Source organism: Amblyomma americanum, chromosome 1 (assembly GCF_052857255.1).
Source record: "Amblyomma americanum isolate KBUSLIRL-KWMA chromosome 1, ASM5285725v1, whole genome shotgun sequence".
Lineage (NCBI taxonomy): Eukaryota > Metazoa > Arthropoda > Arachnida > Ixodida > Ixodidae > Amblyomma > Amblyomma americanum.
The window spans coordinates 430296753-430317857 of record NC_135497.1 but is presented as its reverse complement, the minus strand read 5'-3'; the positions used below and the strand labels follow the sequence as shown (position 1 = coordinate 430317857).

General features: G+C 46.0%; 1 protein-coding gene across 2 annotated transcripts in view; it reads left to right on the top strand.

Annotated features, from left to right (window-relative positions):
- The window catches only part of LOC144115874 (N-acetylglucosamine-1-phosphotransferase subunits alpha/beta-like), an 83581-nt gene that overhangs the window by 54221 nt on the left and 8255 nt on the right, over positions 1-21105 (top strand). For both annotated transcript variants that reach the window (XM_077650467.1, XM_077650466.1), the window contains exons 15-17: positions 7314-7447; positions 16383-16618; positions 19357-19541. In XM_077650467.1, coding sequence (XP_077506593.1) covers positions 7314-7447; positions 16383-16618; positions 19357-19541 — 555 coding nt within the window. The remainder of the gene's footprint in view (positions 1-7313; positions 7448-16382; positions 16619-19356; positions 19542-21105) is intronic.

The following is a 21105-nucleotide window of genomic DNA, read 5'->3' as shown; positions in this document are numbered from 1 at the left end:
GCTGTCATTATGTTTTTGTTTGTTTGTTGGAATTGCCATACCTTCTCAAATGGAAGCAAAGCATGCAGTTTCAGAAAGCTGGCACCTGACTTGTATAGACTGACCCATGCTAGCTAGGGAAGTCTTGGCTGTTGCTATATAAAAGTGCTTTGCAGTGATGTGCGTTACTGCAAAATACTTTTAAGGGAAGAAAAGATAATAAGGAAAGACAATTGCTTTCATACTTAAACTTGCCAGTACTTATCTGTTAATATTTCTTGGTGGCAGGTCCGCTGGAGCTAATTAAATACAGTCAAAACTCGATCTAACGAAACCCGATTTAACGAAAATCTCGATTTAACGAAGGTATCCTAATTCCCCCTCAGACGCCCATAGGGTTCAATGCTTTGACTAACCCGAAATAACGAAACCGATTCCGTGATCTGTCCCGATTTAACGAACCTTTTTTTCGAGAAATAAAGGTGAAAAAGTGTTAATTTTTGGTCTATTTCGTAGACAGCACCCCAAAATTTATTGATTGCGAGTCAGCGGTAACAGCGCGGAGCATCTTCATCCCGTCGCTTTTTTCAAACTGCGCGGCGCAAAACGAGTTTTAATTTTGAGTCGAGCTCACGAGATGGCGCCAGCAGTAAAAAAGTTTCGTGCCACATTTCATAGATGGCGCTGTTGCAGTTCGAGTGTTTTTTTTGTGTGTGTTTGTGTGTTGTGCTCTGTGTTCGCTCTTGTGCGGATTTCCCCGTGCCTTTGAACGCACGTCTTTGTCAAGCTCAGCTTGTTAGGCCTCCATCAGTCTAGCCTTGCTATCGTGAACGCGGACGTGGTGTGTGTGAGCAAGCGCGCCGCTAACCCTCCTGACTAGCAGATGGAGCCCTGCAAGAAACGAAAAAGGCTTACCCTGGACGAGAAAGCGGACATAATTCGTGCTGTGGCAAGTGGACAGAAGAAATGTGACGTGGCTGCATCACATGGCATTCCAGCGAGTACTCTCTCCACAATATTGAAAGGGAAAGATGACATCCTCCGCGCCACTTCGTCGGGGAATCTCTCGCGCAAAAAAACGCTGAAGACCACTCCTCAAGGCAAAATGGAAGAGGCCCTCTTCGCCTGGTTTATGGATTTGCAGGCGAAGAATAGTATTCCCGTGAGTGGAGACCTGCTCCAACAAAAAGCTCGCTCTTTCGCGTGCTTGCTGGGCGACAACGAGTTCAAGGCAAGTCCTGGCTGGCTGTCGCGCTTCAAAGAACGACACGGCATCGTCGGGAAAGTGCTTAGCGGTGAAGCGAGCAGCGTAAGCATGGCTGTAGTCGGCGACTGGCAGTCTGAAAACGTGCCCGACATTCTGGGACATCTGCTGCGACATTTTGCCGGCGCACACGAGGGGACGGAAGACGCGCTGGACGCACTTCAGACCTACGAGAAATCGGTGCGGCCGTTGCTCACAAAGCGCACGCAGGCAAAGATCACGGACTTCTTTGGCGGAAAATAAATTTGTAGTCCCCTCAGGCCTTTCTTCGTCAGTAAAGCAGCTGAATGGGCTAGTTGGTTTTGCATCTTGGTGAAAAAACAGCGCACAAGCAGACACAGACAGAAAGAAGGGGACAAGCGCTGAACTAGCAACTGAGGTTTTATTGAGAAGCATGGCGAAATATATACAGCACAGCATACAGCATTCAAAAAACATATAAACAGCACATAAAAGGCGGATAGGAAGCCAGCATCCAAAATCATCGCTTAACGTTGCATATCCAAGAATTCCATCTCTTTTTTTGAAAGAAGGATAGACGGGGTGCTGACACATGAGTCCTCCGCTTTTGCTATCGCCCTGGCCTCGATAATTTCCCTTGTTATTGTGCACTTGTTTCGTGCCAGGATTTTGCAGCCGTGAAGGTCGGGTATGCAGGCAGGTTTATGATTGCAACGGTGACAGTGCTTAGCCAGAAAACCTGATGAAGCAATGGATCTTACATTGTTGTTATGCTCCAGTAATCTTTCATTAAGACACCGACCGGTCTGGCCGATGTATCTGCTTCCACACGGTAACTTAATTTCATAAACAACACCCTGATCACATGCAACAAAAGGATTCTGGTGGTTGATTTTGCATCCAGGACGAGGCTTTTTCATTGGATTTGTCGCTTTACACAGTTTTATTAGTTTTTCTGGGGCAGAAAACACAACCTTAACATCGGCCTTCTTGGCTATTTTCTTAAGGTTGTGCGAGATCTTATGCATATAAGGGATGACCACAACTTTTTGTTTATCATCTCTTTGTCCCTTTTGTTGATTGCATCCCGTCTGCCCTTCCGCTTTTTTCTCTTTTAGAACACCTTCCGCCACTGACACTAGCAATTCACTGGGGTAGCCAGCCGCACCTAGACGGGCAGTTTGTTTCAGTAGGCTTTCCTCAACTGTGTGAAAACACGACCTGTTTAATGCATTACGAAAGCAAAGCTTAGCTATACCCCTTTTCACCAATTTCGAGTGTGCCGAATCGTACGGAAGTATCGGCTTTTTTCCCCTAGGATCATAAATCCAACAGGCATGGTTGTTCGTAAACCGGAGGCTTAAGTCCAAGAAACGGATGCTTTCATCCAGAGGCAGTTCATTGGTCAAAGTTAGGGGGTTTAAACACTCCTCGAATATTCTTAGAATGCTCCCGAATGTTTCGTCAAGAGGTCGGTCTGTCCTTTCTATTATAATCAGAAAGTCGTCAACATATCGTGCCACGTTTAAAACTTGGCAGCCGTCCAGACGTGTTAACAACACATTGTCACACTCAGCCAGAAATAAATCGCTCAGCAAGGGCGCTATGCATGAGCCTATACACACACCTTGCTTTTGTAGATACGTGTTTTTTCCCCAGTCTACATATGTAGATACGTGCATTGATAAGGCAGGAGCTGTTGCATTCCAGAATGAGTCGGGTATAGATGTAGGGGGCTTTTTGGAACTATTGCATCTTTATCTGACATCTACATATGTAGACTGTGGAAAAAACACGTATCTACAAAAGCAAGGTGTGTGTATAGGCTCATGCATAGCGCCCTTGTTGAGCGATTTATTTCTGGCTGAGTGTGACAATGTGTTGTTAACACGTCTGGACGGCTGCCAAGTTTTAAACGTGGCACGATATGTTGACGACTTTCTGATTATAATAGAAAGGACAGACCGACCTCTTGACGAAACATTCGGGAGCATTCTAAGAATATTCGAGGAGTGTTTAAACCCCCTAACTTTGACCAATGAACTGCCTCTGGATGAAAGCATCCGTTTCTTGGACTTAAGCCTCCGGTTTACGAACAACCATGCCTGTTTGGATTTATGATCCTAGGGGAAAAAAGCCGATACTTCCGTACGATTCGGCACACTCGAAATTGGTGAAAAGGGGTATAGCTAAGCTTTGCTTTCGTAATGCATTAAACAAGTCGTGTTTTCACACAGTTGAGGAAAGCCTACTGAAACAAACTGCCCGTCTAGGTGCGGCTGGCTACCCCAGTGAATTGCTAGTGTCAGTGGCGGAAGGTGTTCTAAAAGAGAAAAAAGCGGAAGGGCAGACGGGATGCAATCAACAAAAGGGACAAAGAGATGATAAACAAAAAGTTGTGGTCATCCCTTATATGCATAAGATCTCGCACAACCTTAAGAAAATAGCCAAGAAGGCCGATGTTAAGGTTGTGTTTTCTGCCCCAGAAAAACTAATAAAACTGTGTAAAGCGACAAATCCAATGAAAAAGCCTCGTCCTGGATGCAAAATCAACCACCAGAATCCTTTTGTTGCATGTGATCAGGGTGTTGTTTATGAAATTAAGTTACCGTGTGGAAGCAGATACATCGGCCAGACCGGTCGGTGTCTTAATGAAAGATTACTGGAGCATAACAACAATGTAAGATCCATTGCTTCATCAGGTTTTCTGGCTAAGCACTGTCACCGTTGCAATCATAAACCTGCCTGCATACCCGACCTTCACGGCTGCAAAATCCTGGCACGAAACAAGTGCACAATAACAAGGGAAATTATCGAGGCCAGGGCGATAGCAAAAGCGGAGGACTCATGTGTCAGCACCCCGTCTATCCTTCTTTCAAAAAAAGAGATGGAATTCTTGGATATGCAACGTTAAGCGATGATTTTGGATGCTGGCTTCTTATCCGCCTTTTATGTGCTGTTTATATGATTTTTGAATGCTGTATGCTGTGCTGTATATATTTCGCCATGCTTCTCAATAAAACCTCAGTTGCTAGTTCAGCGCTTGTCCCCTTCTTTCTGTCTGTGTCTGCTTGTGCGCTGTTTTTTCACCAAGGCCTTTCTTGTCGAGTGAGAATTTTTGTTGTTTCTTTTCATACGCGCTAGCGGCGCCGGTCGTGGTGTTGGCGCTACCCACTCGAAAGTAGCGCGGGGGGTCATGACGATGACCATACGGACCCCCAAAGATTGCGCTAGTTGTATGATTACCAACTTTGGCGCCAATTTGTCATTAGCTGTGTGGCTTGCCGTCCCGTCGGCGGTATTTAGGGAAGATTGTTGCGCCGCTAGCCGAACCGTCCTTTGGGTCGGTGCTACCGGCGTGAATTCGTCACGCGCGAGTGCGACGAAAAGTGAAAATGGTACGTGCTAACTGATACGACCGCGATAAGCTGGTACGGTTTATGCGGATGCAAAATGCATTATGTTCAATGGGTGCTCAGTCGGGGACTTGACTTTACTACTTTTAAAACGAAAGTACTGTTTAAGCGGGTACGTTTTAACGAGGTTTTACTGTAATCGAATGTACTGAATTATGTGCCCAAGAAATGCCTCATTCAATTTAACGAAGTTCTCGATTTAACGAAATAATTCACGGCTCCCCTCAACTTCGTTAAATCGAGTTTTAACTGTAGTGGAAAAGGAGATATTAAAGGGCTCCGAAAGACTTTCTGAGGAGGGTGCACAAACTCGTTCAATCTTTACATTCTCTCTTCATGAACACCTGCGCCAAATAATACACTTTTACACGCAGCAGAGAACCCGCAGTCACGCGCGAAAGTAGGTGAGTCCTTTCGGCGACATTTTCATACTCTCCTCCGTTTCATGCTCCGCCATATGTCATTTAAGAGATGGCTATTGGTTAGTTTCTTCCGGAGTTCACATGGCTGCTGTGACCGTGGCCGGTCAGCTGCTCTGGCAGAATAGGAAGGCAATTCCCGCATGAATTGGCAGCCGGCGTTGAGGCCGAGCAGAGGAGTGCCAGTCTTTGAGCATGCAAAAAAAAGACAAGAGGAGAGCGAAAGGTGCATGCTGGACTTCAAATCTGGATAACTCGGAGGAAAAAAAAAAATGGAGAAAAAACGCTAAGGCGCGATGTCAGTGCACAGATCCCCAGGTGGTCGAAATTATTCCGCACCTTTCTTCCTTTCTTCTTTCACTCCCTCCCTTATCCCATTCCTTACGGCGGCGGTTCAAATGTCCAAGGATATAAGAGACAGATACTGCCCCATTTCCTTTCCCCCAAAACCAATTATTATTATTATTATTAACTCGGATTCTACAAAGCACATTGTTGCTGGAGGATGTTCGTGAAGTGGCATCCTGCAACATCCCAGGCGTACTACACCTTTGTTGGGAGCCTTTTTCAGAGCATTTTAAGAAAATGCTTTTACAAAGTTTCAAATGTATTAGTATTTTCCATTGCTGAGCCTAAGTTTAAGCCTGTTTTACTTTGTCTTGCTGAATGAAATCTCATGTACAGAATAGCAGCTATGAGTGGTGAAATTCACTCCAAGGTTCTTTTTTTTTTCTAACTGGAAGTCCACGTTGCCATAATAATTGCATCACAAAGAAGCAATGTGGACTATGGCAGCTAGCCAAAGATATGCCGAAGCCAAAGGCAGCTGAAAATGTTTCAGGTACTACTCACAACAGGGGTTTAGTTTAGTTTATGGGGGTTTAACGTCCCAAAGTGACTCAGGCTATGAGAGACGCCGTAGTGAAGGGCTCCAGAAATTTCGACCACCTGGGGTTCTTTAACGTGCACTGACATCGCACAGCACACAGGCCTCTAGAATTTCGCCTCCATCGAAATTCGACCTCCGCGGTCAGGATCGAACCTGCGCCTTTCGGGCCAGCAGCCGAGCGCCGTAACCACTCAGCCACCGCAGCGGCTGTACTACTCACAACAGTAGGTAGTTTCTGACCACTGGCACTATGAGCATCAGCCCAAAACACAAACTGTTACCATCAAAACAAGAACACAAAAGTATTAGCTGCTAGAGAAGGAATACATGCGGGGCCTATTAACCCTTTCTTTGGCCTTTGCACCATCAAAGTGAAAATGAAATGCACTGACAGTTAGTCTGCCACAGGTGAAATCTTTTTGTTTTGCTGCTTTCATTTCATCTTATCTTGTCCTCTTTTCATTCGATGCTGACAGTACAGTGTTAAGAGCTTTGTGAGGTATTGCCTCGGATAAGAGGCAGCATATAGTTTTGCCAAGCCAGTGGCTAACCTTGGTGGCTGGCACATCCGGACTGTCGCCAAGTCCCTCTGTAGTGTTCGGTACTGATAAAACTGATCGCATCATGGTTTACATCATGCCGTAAGCCATTTTCTCTCATTTATGTGGCGGTAACGGATGCATTTCCACAGCATTAATCCACCCTAGGTGTACTCGAACTGTGTTCTGCAGAGCCTTCAGTTCCTTGGGTGCTTTTTGTGTTCCCCAAGCAGCTAAATCCATCCACCTGTCAAATGCACCTTTCCTATACCCAATTTAGTTTGGGGCTAATACTGTAATTGCTTGTAGCAAACTATGTCAGTACACAGCTAGTCACTGTTTAAATAAGTTAGAGCATTATTGATGCATTAGCATCAGAAGAGTCTGTGCAAGCGAATATGGCAATCACTGGCACATAAAGGCCACATCAGATGCAACTAACTTTAGTATACTACCTCGGACATGTCAGACCTTAGTATGCCACCATTGAATATACCAAACTGTAGTGTGTTAACCTCGAATATAATGTGCCTAAGTATGCCACTTCAGATATAACAAACTCTTGTGTGTTAGCTCTGATATAACGAACCCAAGTACACCACGTGCTAATGCATTCAAACAAGGTACTGGAAATCAAGTTTCTTTTTTTTTAGGAACTGCATTCATTTGCATGCATGTGAGGCAGTAAGTAACAGGATGTGCGTTTCCTCAGCACCTTTGAATGGTTCACCCGAGGCTAAAAACGATGGGAATCTTTTATCTAGGCTCTGATGTTACTGACATTGAGTATAGTGAGCCCTGTAAGGTATCCACAGGGTTAAAGCCATGCTGGCATCATTTGCACAGGCACCCTCCGCTGCCAGCGCTGCTGCCAGATGGTGAAGAGCTGTACCGGTATGCAGATGTTGACGTAAGGCGTTCCGTACTGCCTGAAGAACTTGTGCGGCAGATTGTGGATTCCAGGGTTCTCTACACCTCAGGTTGGTGGGGCTGAATTGTGGGTCCTCTTTCATTTTTCATGCAAGGATTGTTTTTCTCATGCACAAGTCCTTTCTGTTGCATAGCTACTCTAGCTGACTGTACTCGCATGATGCAATGTCTTGGTTGAAGCTCCATTGAATCACACACCAGCCAAACCTCAGTAAAAGGTACCTTATTTGTGCGAAAACCGTATATACTTGCGTAATGAACCCACTTTTTTTTCCAGAAAAGTTGACATCAGTTTGGGAGGAGGGTTCATTACGCGGCAAAAAGAGTTTCAACAAATTTCTTTGGAAGGGTCAATATTTCATATCATTCCTTCCGTAATCAACAAAACAAACGCACGCGGTCAGATGCGTCTGTGCCCCTGGTGTTTAGCATCATTCACCTTGCGGGCGATCGGGCAATTTTGCTGCGCTGCCGGCCAATCGGAACATGCTGAACACTGGTACATGAGGTTAAAAAAAACACACAGAGGTTAAAAGAAACACAAACGCCAGTGACTAATGCCTAATGCCAATGACTATGCCTTAGCATGCAGCACACAACGTCTTGGCGCTCTGCCAAGTTCGTGGAGCACCACACTCTCCCCCCTCCCCTCCCCACACTCCTCTGGCAGGAGCTCTCCTCAAAAGACAAACAAGTACAAGTGGTGGTGTTATCAGGGGCAGCAGCATATCTTGGCATGCTGCTAGGCTGTGCACTGCACTGTGCCCCCCCCCCCCCCCTTCCTTCCTGCAGGAGCTCTCCTCAAAAGATAAACAAGTACAAGTGGTGGTGTTATCAGGGGCAGCAGCATATCTTGGCACGCTGCCAAGGTGTGCACTGCACTGTGCCCCCCCCCCCACCCCTTTCCTTCCTGCAGGAGCTCTCCTCAAAAGATAAACAAGTGGTGATTTTATCGGGCTTCTTGGGGCGCTGCCAAAGTCTGGGCTGCTGACGGCATGAAAATTGAGGTACCAGCTACAAAAAGTTAAAGGCTGAAAAAATAAAGTAAATCTGGCCAACAAAAGTGCGGGGGCGGGTTCATTATGCGAGTGGGTTCATTACACGAGTATATACAGTATATAAAATGAAGGGCGCGGGGGTTCCGAGTCTGTGAGAATGAAAAAAAAAAGATAGTATTGCAATTATAATCGGATCTCAGACAGCCCGCAGCAACCATAGCTGAGAGCTGTGTTGGAGACGGTGTTAGTGCAGTAAAACCTTTTTAATTCAACCCCTGTTAATCTGCAAATTTGGTTAATTCGAACTGCTGCTGTATTCCTGCCAAACGCCCCTGTAATTCTATGGCATCAGAAGATCGTTAATACGGGTGCCCTGAGGCTTGCGTCGGTTAATTCGGAAGGGCTTCTGAAGTGGCGCTTTGTCTGGTTAAAATTGCTCGACAAGCAGTCTTCCAAATACCATATAAACACATGTGAGGGCTGCACTCTTGTTTTTTCCTAGGAAATATTTAAAAAAATAATATCCATGTAAGGGCTGCACTTGTGTATGGGCTACACCCTGTTTTCCTGGAGGAAATATTAAAAAAAATAATATCCCTGTAAGGGCCACACCCAAACTTTCCACCACCTACACGGGAATAGCCTTCGAAATGCATGCGCCGTGGCCTCTGCGAAGCTCCGGCTGCGAGCAACGGTGCGCTTGATTGCGGAGACGGCGCATGCGCACAGCAGCTTTCAGGTGTGCCGCCCACAGATGGCGCCCGAGACCGTGGCTCCACATCATCATCGTCAATTTTTCTCCTCCGCCGCGAGCTCCCGCTCTCCGTATCGGCATCAAAATCACCAGCTCCAGCTTTTTGTGGCTGTCAAGGCACTGAAGCTCGGTAGCGTGTTAGTTCACCAAGCAAGCATGTGGTGGGCTGGAAATTTGACGTGGTCGAGAAGTGCGCCCGGCGATGGTGCAACCAAAAGGATGCATTGAGGAACACAAGCTGCAAAAAGCACACTTTCCGAGGCAAGTTATGCAAGTTTCCCGAACTGATAGAAGAGCTGCTCTGCTAAGTGATGGAAGCGCGTAACAATGGCTACGCATTGACAGCGGACATGCTGTGCGACTTCTTGTGGGATGAGCATGCACTAGAGCACAGCACCAGCTTGGAGTCTGAAGACTCCGCGAGTGACGATTGAACGTATAGTAAATGCCGCTCATTCCCTGATTGGTGTGTTTCTGCTTAAATTTTTTTTTTTTTCACACATTGCATGTATGGGCCGGGCCGCACAGTGAAATTGGCCCTCAAATTTGGAAGAAAAAAAAGGTGCAGCCCTTACACGCATTTATGCGGTATTCATCCTCTGGCCTGAACTGTGTGCATATCACGTTTTTACCCACGCCCTTCTGACATGCACGTAACAGCAGGTGGTATGATGTTCGCCAGGCCCCCCCCCCCCCCCCCCCAATCAGACATTAAAACCCTACCGTTTCTTATTTTGGAATTGCATCTCGCCGTTCTAATGCCTGCAGATATTTCCCTCGCTTGCATCCGCTTGCTTCTTCCGCTCTTCCAGTATGCTGAAACGAGCTGTTCGCACTCCGTGCAGTGAAGCATCCTGGAAACGCGACTGGGCTGTTGGTGAAGAGGCACCACTGCTACTGCGTCGCACTGCGAAGAAGGCCACTGAGGCTTTTGTGATTTTTGGAGCAATTCTTCGACATTCTCGACTGTGTGCGGGAAGCAAAGCACGAAAAATCGTCATTGTTGCTTGCTTTTCATCTGTAGTGTAGGCAGTAGGGGTGTGCGAATATTGAAATTTTCGAGTACGAATCGAATACGAATATGAAGAAAAGAAAAAACGGGCTTCAAATATCGAATATCTGGTCAGCACAAAAAATAAATTCAGAAAAGAAACAAGCAAACACTGTTGCTCATATTTATTTTATTTTTTTCAAAGTAGTGTATGGCCTTTGCAACTGAAATAAACAAAACTAGACTGCCGGAGCACCGTATAAAAAAAACAATGTGCGCAGAAATGTATACTACTTAATTGAACAACATAACAGTATCCAACCTGTAATGTGGTCAGGCCAACCTGTAATGTGGTCAGGCAAAATGAAATCCATAACATGACAAGACTGGAATTGCTTGCGATTTCGTCCAGCACGCCGAAACTCGGTGCTCGTCACAGAATTGCAGTTGTTTGCACGATAGAGCTCCCTCATAAGATTACCGTATTTTCGGTAGATTTTTTTTTTCGTGGCCACAGAGCATTTTGTAAATCGCCCCTCAAGTAACCCGGGGATTTCTGTCCGTTCTTTGAACTCCAAATTAATTCAAAGAACGGACAGAAATCTCTGGGTTATTTGAGAGTCGATTTATAAAATGCCCCGCGGCCCCGAAAAAAAAAACTACCGAAAATGCGGTAGTCTTATGAGGCAGCTCTATTGTGCAAACAACTACAATCCCGTGACGAGCACCGAGTTTCGGCGTGCTGGAAGAAATCGGAAACGTGAGCAAGATGAAAACGCACATTGGCGTCGGAATGGCGAGACTGCTTCTAAAAAGGAAAAAAAATGACCATTGACGCGTCAGTCAGCGTCTGAAAGCGGCACGGTGCTAAGATTGCACTACTGGCGAATGCGCGGGCAGACAGTTGCCATTGCCACGGGCGAGTGGCGAAGCTCAGAAACCAAAACTACGCGGCCAGGTTATCTTTGGGGCCCTCCGAACGGTGTCACGCCTGCCGTTTTATGCCCACTTAAGAGGTGCATGGGTTACAGTGCACCACGCAATAGGCGGGATTTTTACAGGATCGCTAGCCCTGTTGTGACACCTCGACTCGCCCCTTCTGGAGCCTCACGCAAAATTCCGCAAGCAGGCTTTCCCGCATAGCGTAGTTGTCCAAAACAAGATGGCGGTGGTCACACTCGGAGAGTTAAGGTGACAGAACGAATGCCATGGGTGTGGGCATCTAGTTATATAACATATTGCGGAAAGATAAAAAATAAACGCGCTTTCGCGTCCCCCATCTTGTTCGCAGCACGTGTGGTATGTGGGAAAGCCCACTTGCGGAATTCGCACAAGGTGAAGCCTATCGGCATCGGAATGCGATTGGTCCACGCGATAAACGATGGGGAAGAAAGAGAACAGGGCCTTTATATTGTTTTCCTGGAACTTTAAACTCAATATTCAGATAATTTGCTCAGATATTGAGCTTTTGCCACAACCAAATTTACGAAAGCCAGTGCGGTACACGATCGCTGCTGAGTATTCGAATATTCGGAAATTCACGAATATCATTTCTTGAACTCGAATATGAGCCGAATATGAAACATATTCGATTCGTATTCGAAATTTCGAATGTTCGCACACCCCTAGTAGGCAGTCATCGTCCAGGCATTTATTAGATATAATTCGATGCAAACAGTTTTCATCAGTTTTCTGAGGACCATTCGATAGACACACACACGATTGTAAGTTGAATCGTACCCTCCCCCACTTTGGATTTTGAAATTTCAAAAGTTAAGACTACTTACAGTCGTGTAAATACGGTACAACATGTGGCAGTGCATGGTTTTGTTAGCTGGCCCTGTGTGACTGGGCAGGGCTCGCTCACATCCGGTGGCGGCATATTTTTCATCATATTTCTCTGCACCAAATACATCTTTTCCTGCCAAACAAATGTCGGCAGAGCACAAAGATCAGAAGAACTGAGTTTTACTTGGGGCAGAAGTTAGACGGAGTTGTCCGCTGTGTCCCTTCAAGAACAGACCTTGCGCCGTGTTGTGCGCTGAAATTCTGCTTTTAAAACGTGGATGGTACAGTAGAATCTCGATGCTACAGATCTTTGGAGGTCACGAAAAATATTTGTCTTCTCAAAACAAACAGAACCTTTATGCCGAAGCCCGGGAAAGACATCCATGCCGATCAGTTTCCGGTTCACAGTTTATTTATAACCATGCACCACCGGTCAGTGGTTGTGGTGAGTACTGCATGACTGGCGATTACACATCAGCAATGTAAGGGCAGCACTTGGTCAGGGGGGGGATAAGCGCAAGCAGCTTTCGTCCCAGCTAATTCGAGAAACCTCCGCTGAAGCCGTAACTCGTGCACCATCCGTTGTGAATGTAACTGAAGGAGGAATTGGCACTAGCATGTGTAGTAAAGAACTAGATGTAACCGCAAGAAGGTTCTGAAAGGGGAAAATGTCTTGCGCACTCTCTTTACCTTTTCAAATTTCGACCTGCACGGCCATATGCAACTGCTGCTCATCCTTTGCGTGTTTTGCGAACTCCATCATTCGTGTTACTTCAAGCTCTCTTGCTTGCTTTGCTGTGCCAGTCACAGACACTTTGGCGTCGTCTTCCTTCATGCATTAGGGATGTCGGTGCTGCGACAACTACGGTGGTGTTTGGTTTTGTGCTCGTGATCTTCGAAATTGCGAACAGTGCAGCGAGACCTACACGGATACAACGGGAACCTCTACCTGCACTCGCTTTCTCAGGCGCCACCGCTCACTTCAGCGCGGTGGATCATTAACTATGATTTAGTCACTGCTGTTAACGAAGCAGTCATTGGGTTTGGTCCACAAGAGTCGGCACATCATGGGAACTGATTATGCAGCTGTATGTTAACTGAATTCTATTGGTGTCGCACATATTAGCATGGAAAGTGAAGGCCATTGCGTAATAGTGGTTTGCGTTCACGCATTTACACAAATGCTAAACAGTTTTTTACGATCCTGAGGTACATCGTGCATGTACAGTCGAGCCCGCTTATAACGAACATGAGCGTCACGTGGCATCTGTTCGTTATATTCCAAAGTTTGTAGTCAGTGGACCACAGCTTTAAAGACAGTTGCTTGTCAAAACATAAAATTTTTTCTTTGCGAGAAAGTCCGTGATGGACGTCCGTTTTTGCAGCGCAGATCCGATGAGGGAGGTTTCCAGATTATTTAAGGCAGAAGCGTGCGCTTTGCTGAGGCCCTTGGCATAGACAAGTTGTCTGAGGCTCTCTATGCAGCCGATTGCTACAGGTGCGCTTATGGGTGCTGGCTCCGAAGTTCCATCCTCATCCGATTCCTCCGCGTCACTCTCGTCCCGCACTTCAGAAACAATGCCCTAGTCCGTGCACGGTTCCGCGGTGTCGGTGTCGTCATCGACAGAAATAAAATCAGTCCAACCAATGTCATGACCCCCCATGTGTCGGAATCGACAACGCGCTGCCACAAATCGCCGCCGAGCTAGTCATCTTCCGAAGCATCAGGCTCGGAATCAGACACTGTGCCAACGAAGACGGCCTTGCGGAAGCAGTTCCGCTTGCCAGTGGCCGTCACCTCCGCCCATGCTGCTTTCATCATCTCTACCGCTGAATACAATGGAAATGGGCGCGGTGTTCCCAGTCCGCCATCCCAAATTACATCCAGGGCCCGAGATTTGAACGAAGCCAACGAAACTCCCGCACCCTCAACAAGAGTGACAAAAGCGTGCGATCGGGTAGACGCGCAGAGACGCGCATTGTGCACGGGCGGCAATCAAGCCAATCTTGCTAAAGATACAGATGCACAGCGCCAGCGGAGAGACCAATGAACGGCGTCCGTGAGCGTCAGTGCAGCCACCTCTAGGCTCCCACAGAAGGCCTGCTCCACGGATCATGGCCTCTGCGATCGGTACTGGCGGCTGGCTGCGGTGCGGTTGATCACAGATGCCACGCGCGGATTTGCAAGAGAGTGAGGAGAGGGGAGCGGAGTTGCGAGGAGGGGCAGGAGGGCGATCTTGGAAGGCGCGTCTGCGGGGAAAGGGTAGCGCGCTTGAGACCGGCACGAAACGGGGCGGGCAGTTCGCCTGCGATGAGGCTCGGGAAAACATACCTCGCGCCGGGCACACAAAGGGGTCAGAAGCAGGTTATCTCGCATCGCGGCGCCGGGTTTATGCCATCCGTTTGCTATAACTGATCAAGAGGGCTTAATGACATTCGTTATACGTGTGATTTTGTGCCATTGAAACAATGTATATTTTGACGGTCGCTCAGGTCTTGTTCGTTATAAGCAAAAGTTCGTCCTAAGTGGGGCCGTTATATGTGGTCTCGACTGTACTAAATTGCATGCACTCACTGTGCACAGAGTGACCCTTCTGTATTGCATGAACAGTATGCAGGAATGATCGCACATGTATTGTGTGAATGCATGAAATGATGCACTGAAAATGTCAGCTGTGCCGTTTGAGATAAACTTAACACCTCTGCTGCGTCGACGCACTTTATCTGTATTGTATCGAATGCTGTAATGTAGACGTATAATGTACTTTGAGAAATATCTCTTTTAGACTGAAAGTAACAGGAAGGTTATATCTATCAATAAAACCATATAAAATATGTTCTCTGTTCTCTATACATTGGGCCAGCTCTGCGGTTACCATTCTTGACGAGTAGCACAACCAATTTTGACATGCCACTACAGCAAAGAAAGGGTGTACGAAAACCGCAGTAAAGTACGGTGCGGCACGCAGATCAGGCGAACAAACGATACATCGGCCAACCTCCCCTAGGGGCCCGATTTTGGACCAGTCTGCTCGTGAAACAAATGCCATGCGAACACCCCCGCACCGCGTGTTTCAGTCGTCCATTCTAATGTAAATAATTCGTACGCTATTCACTATGAATGTAACTGAAGGAGGAATTGGTGCTGCTGTTCGTAATTGGGCCCACTAGAAGGTATAGGAAGTTTCACCCTCCGGACTTGGTGCTTGAGGGTGTGGTTCATAGCTTCCATGTTTGTATGATCTGTAGTGGGACAGGTAAGTGTTCAGAACACCTGAAATTCTACACATCGTACAGAGTGCATCTTGCGTAGGTAATGTTATAAATTTGTACCACCCCGAAAGACATACAGGCTGTGATCATATCATTGAGATTCTACTGCAGTACAGAAGAACTGGCAGAAGTAGTGCCAGAAATTTTGGTGAATCGATGCAAACAGAGCGACACAGGCCATACAGCTTCATTTGTTACAGCACTATGGTAATAAATGGTTCTTGGACAATTGGGGCATTGCTCAGAGACTGAAGCCCGAATTTGGTGCACTAACAATGAGCCGTGCTGGCCACTTGATTGTAAAAAATTATTTTATGGGCATTCCACCGATTAAATTTTGCTCTAAGCCAAATGTGCCATATGCCAAGCGTACGACCCCTTGCTCCGCCAGTCATTGTATAATGGAGGTATGATATTTCAGAAAAATCAGTTTACATGCAATGATACCTTTTATCAACAGCGAAATGCTAGGCGACTCCTCATCATCATCAGCCTGACTATGCCCATTGCAGGGCAAAGACCTTTCCCATGTCTCTTCAATTAACCCTGTCCTTTGCCAGTTGCGGCCACCGTATCCCCACAAACTTCTTTATCTCATTTGCCCACCTAACTTGCTGCGGCCTCCTGCTACACTTGCCTTCCCTTGGAATCCACTCCGTTACCCTTAAGGACTAGCTGTTACCTTGCTTTCACATTACGTGCCCTACCCAAGCCCATTTCTTCCTCCTCATTGCGACTAGGATGTAATTAACCCGTGTTTGTTCGCTCACCCACTCTGCCCGCTTCCAGTCTCTTAATGTTACACCTATAGCTAATTGCATATTTTTAGATTTCTACTTTCTGAATATGGACTTTTTTTGCATTCAGATGTCTGGGCTGTATGCATTTTTCTGTGGTCATTAATTGGTGCAATTCAATAGCTCACCCTGCTGAAGTGTTTGATGGAAGCCCAATTATTTTCTTTTTAGTTTTTTCTTAGTTTGGCAAGCATACAGTTTTCATTGCTGCTAGTAAGTCACCCTGCGTTACATGAAACAGCAGCTGAACTTGGGTGCACGATTCTAAAATGAAATGAACACAAGCACAGCAGTGGTAAACAGTGAAATTAAAAGCCAAGTGGTATTTGAGAGTGGTATCCTTGGCATGAACCTTTGAAATGCACTTCCCCCTTGCATCAACAGGCCTGCTGACACTGAAGGGCTTCCGCAAGCACAAGTCCCAGCTGATCGAGCAGTATGTGAGCAATGCCACCATGGTGGGAGACGAGGGAATCGAACTTGTCTTTCGACGAAGCAGGACGACAGATATCACAGTGATGAATGAAACCGCATCACGGCCGCCTCATCGAACCCTCCTTGGCCTCAGGGAGGGCTGGCTGCCTTGGGAGAAGCAGAACCTGTTTGGTGCCTTGATGAAGGTGGGTACATTGTAGGTTGTTCGTTCGGTTGCGTGCTGTTGGGCAATGTGCAGAGTGGATACTTTGAAGCTGTGCATGTAATAAAAAAACAGTGGGCATAAAATGTGTCATAGTTGCTGGTACACTTGTATTGAAACTGCAATGCATAGTATTATAAGCAGTTAAATAAATCACAAAGCTGAAATTCCTGGTATGAGTATCAGCTGAAGATGTGCAAAAGCAACATGAGATCTATGCAAGTGTCATACCTAAAAAAAAAAAAACTGTACAGCTATACTCAAGCATCATATATTACCTCTTCGTGTTATGAAGAAAAGGAAATTCGGTGTCAGTTGAATTAATAGGTGGCTGGCTTGTTCACTTGCTTGGGTTCTTTTCCATGTAATAGGCTTTTGTGATAGTTGTTGAGTAGACATATTTATGGTTGGCATGTTTGCTCATTGTCCTGATTGCCTTGGCCAGCTCAAAAGTTTATGATAATGTGATGGCTTTTGCCCTGCATAGCAATGGCTGAGGGTGATGACCATATCAAAATATAGGTGTAGTTTATTGAGTGGCTCCCAACAAGTGGAGATTGACAGGAGGCAGTGAAGTAATCTCCCGAGCAACTTCACTTTGAAGGAGCAACTTGGAGGCAGCCAGCAAGAGGAGCTGCAGTGCTGAACAGTCTTCCTAATTTGTTGCTTGCAAAACTGGTGCTGCATATTGATTGCCACTGGTACATCAGTCGACAACGTGAAAGATGCTGGCGTAGAAGGAGAGGCAATCAAGGCACCGACTCCTTCTCCCGTGTCCCTTCTCTGGGTCTGCCGGTCATCATCTTTCTGAAAAATCCGAGCCTCCAGTATTGCTTTGGAGAAACCGCGCATCCTGGCTGTGTTTTCTAAGCTTTGAAGCAGAGGCAGCATGTGCATGGAAATCAGTGCGACATTATAATTGTGCAAAGCACAGGACAGTAGACCACGCATTGTGGCATGCAAGTGCAGACTCTCTCGTTTACTCACATCTTGGTTTGCGGCATGATCTGCCAGCTGTGCAGACCCAGCTGATTGCCCTTTTTTAGAGTTTTCATTAGCCAGGTTTCATTGTACTATTTTTATTTTGCCTTTTGATGTAAGCAGTGACAAACACGCAGTGCCCATATAGTTCGTTATGCAACATGCAAAGCCTTTTTGTTTCTGAGTGACATTGTATTTCAAGGTATGGAGTTTAAGTTATAATTACTGGGGTACTTAAGGAACTTACGTGAGAGTAATGCAGTCCAGTTCTATTAAAATTTCATCCTATTTCTATTATATTTATATTCAAAGTCTGTTCTAATTCTATTTTATTCCTTTGCAGTTTATGTAGTGGTAAGTACTAGTACTGACTATTACTCATTAACATTTCATGTTTTCTCGCTTTTTGTGACATCACACCATTTTGACCAATTGCAAGTTTTTGGGTGATGCCAGGTCTTTGTGCCGATTAGTGATCTAATGCTTTTGCATTAATAATGAGTTACTGTGGATGGTGTTTCACTTTTGTTTTAGTTGTTCAAAAGAAACAACAATTTAATGTTCCTAGGTTCACCTAAACTTGCTTCAATTGTATGGAGTTCTATGGGAAAGGAGGACACATTACCGTATAAACATGTGTAAGAGCCTCATCCATGTATGGGCCGCACCCTGTTTTCTCAAAGGAAATATTAAAAAAAACGATTCATATAAGGGTCACAACCAAACTTGCCACGATCCACGTGGGAATAGCCTTCGAAATGCACGCGCACAAGAGCTTCCAGGTGCCACCCACTAATGGCACCCAAGGCCTCGGGTCATCATCATCATCATCAACTTTTTCCTCCACCATGAGCTCCCGCTATCCATATCGGCATCATTATCACCAGCTCCAGCTTTTTGTGGCTGTCAAAGGCACGAGAGTTGCGGTAGCATAGTAGTTCACTGTAGTTGTGGCTTTCATGTGCTGCTGCCGAGCGTTGCAATTTTAGCACGATGGCCAAGCACCTTAATAGCTACATGGCTGGGAGTTTGCTCTCGAATATGCAAGTGTGCGGCAGCCAGGAAATTCGATGTGGACGAGAAGTGCATGTAACGATGGTGCAACCAAAAGGATGAATTGAGGAACAGAAGCTGCACAAAGCGCACTTTCCGAGTCAACCCGTGCCAGTTTCCCAAACTGGAAGAAGAGGTGCTCTGCTAAGTGATGGAAGTGCATAACAACGGCTACATGCTGACAATTGACGTGTTGCGCGTCTTGTGGGATGAGCATGCACCAGAGCACAGCACCAGCTCAGAGTCTGAAGGCTCTGCGAGTGACGATTGAACATAGAATAATTGCTGCTCATTCCCTGATTGGTGTGTATTCACTTAAAAAAAATTTTTTTCACACATTGTTCACTGTCACAATCAAAATGTTATGGGACGCATGTTCTCAAGAAAACGTTCATTGCAGCTCAACCTTGCTACCCAGTTGCGCTGCAATGCTACCAGCTTATAGAACATGCATGTCCCCTCAGAGCTTGATACATTTCAGGTGTCTGGATCACGTGACTGCTCTGAAATAAAATTTTTTCCACGCACTTGCGACCCTTTGATCGCGATAGTACATGGGCCACACCCTGAAAATTGGCCCTCGAATCTGAAAAAAAAATAGTGTGGCCCTTACACATGTTTTTGTGATATTTCCTTTTTAATTGAGGACAGGCATCTTGTTTGCTTTTGTTTTGCATGGCTAAAAAGAAACGGCTAGAGGTTCCAACAGAGACCACCAGGTGGCGCCGTCGACGCCTGCTGGACACATTTGGGGACTCGCTACGTCACGTGAACCGGCTGTTCAACGCTGCGTTTGGCTATGAGACACGCAAGGTCCCATCGCACATGGCACACATGATTGACATCAGAGTCATGAAACGGCTGCAGCAAAGGTGAGTGTGGAAATTCAGACACTTGTCAGAGAAGTAGAGGCTTTGAACTTTTAGCTCAGAATAATAGAATTATCACAGATAGCAGTTCTGAAACAGCATTTCACCTTTCCAACCATAATCTAGATTTTTTTAGCCAAAAAAGCATTTCCTGCTTAGTGGTGTCACCCTCACTGGCTCTTATTCTGGTGCCTAGTATATTGATGTAGCAGATACAGCGGCACATGTGTGTAGTGTGTTGAGCTGCTGGTTACAGAAAGTGGTGACGTCTCACTCACTGCGTATCGCCATTAGCTTTCCCAGCTGTTACCGTATTTACTGGCATATTTCCCGCACTTTATTTTTTAAATTAAGGCTTGAAAAAGGGGGTGCGCAAATTACACAAAAATTTTTAGAACAAATCCTAAAAACTGAATAATAGCAGGGAGTGGGCGAGTTGGTTTTCAATTCTGACAGTGAAAGCGCTCAAAAAGACAAGGATGACAGAATGAGAGAGACATAATAAGAGCACTTACTTGCAACTGATTTAATTTCATGCGAAAAACACTTTTATACTCTTGGCAATCACCTGCGGATGTTTACAAGACTATTACCAACAAGTGATGACTATCACATGTTATCGGGCTACCCACGTGCCCGATGTAAGATATGACGATCTCTCTTCCGGACAACAAAATTTAAGGAGCGCTTACGCAATTATCGCCTGCTTTTTCTGTCTCCAAAACCTCCAGAATCACTCGCATTTTTTAACATTTACTTTTAAGAAGTATTTTACATCTGCGAAAAAACAGGACGACAGCCTTCCTTGCTTTTCTCGCTTTTGCCGTTGCACTTGAGACAGTGGATAACCATGTGCCCACCTCTTTTGTTTTCCACGTTGTAATCATGCTCTCCTAACCTCTTATTTAGGCATCTTCCTGTCTGCCCCTATATAAAATTTCATCATCACCATCATCAGCCTGACTGCACCCACTGCAGGGCAAAGGCCTCTCCCATATCTCTCCAATTAACCTGGTCCTTTGCCAGCTGCGCCCACCTACCCTTCTGTCACCCCCTGCTATGCTTGCCTTCTCTTGGAATCCACTCCATTACCTTTAAGGACCAGTGCAGGCATCACATGCCCTGCCCAAGCCCATTTCTTCCTCTTGATTTCGATTAGGATGTCATTAACCTGCGTTTGTTCAATCACCCACTCTGCCCGCTTCCGGTCTCTTAACGTTACATTTATCATTTTTCTTTCCATGGCTCTCTGCGTTGTCCTTAACTTAAGCTGAACCTTTTTCGTTAGCCTTCATGTTTCTGCCCCATAGTTGAGTACCGGCAAGATACAGCTGTTGGACAATTTGGCACATGTCAAGGGCACCTTGTACACAACGCCTTGTGCACATCTTACAAACGGCTTTTGGTGCCAGATTGTGCAAGCGGCCTTTCCCTGATTTGCAGAAGTGCTTTTCCTGCACAGGGCACTCAACTTATTCGGGGCAGAAAACAAAACGTTTATGTTTACCCTGTTGCCAATTTTTCTCGGGTTATTAAATGGCCTATGCTTATATGGAATAACCGCAAA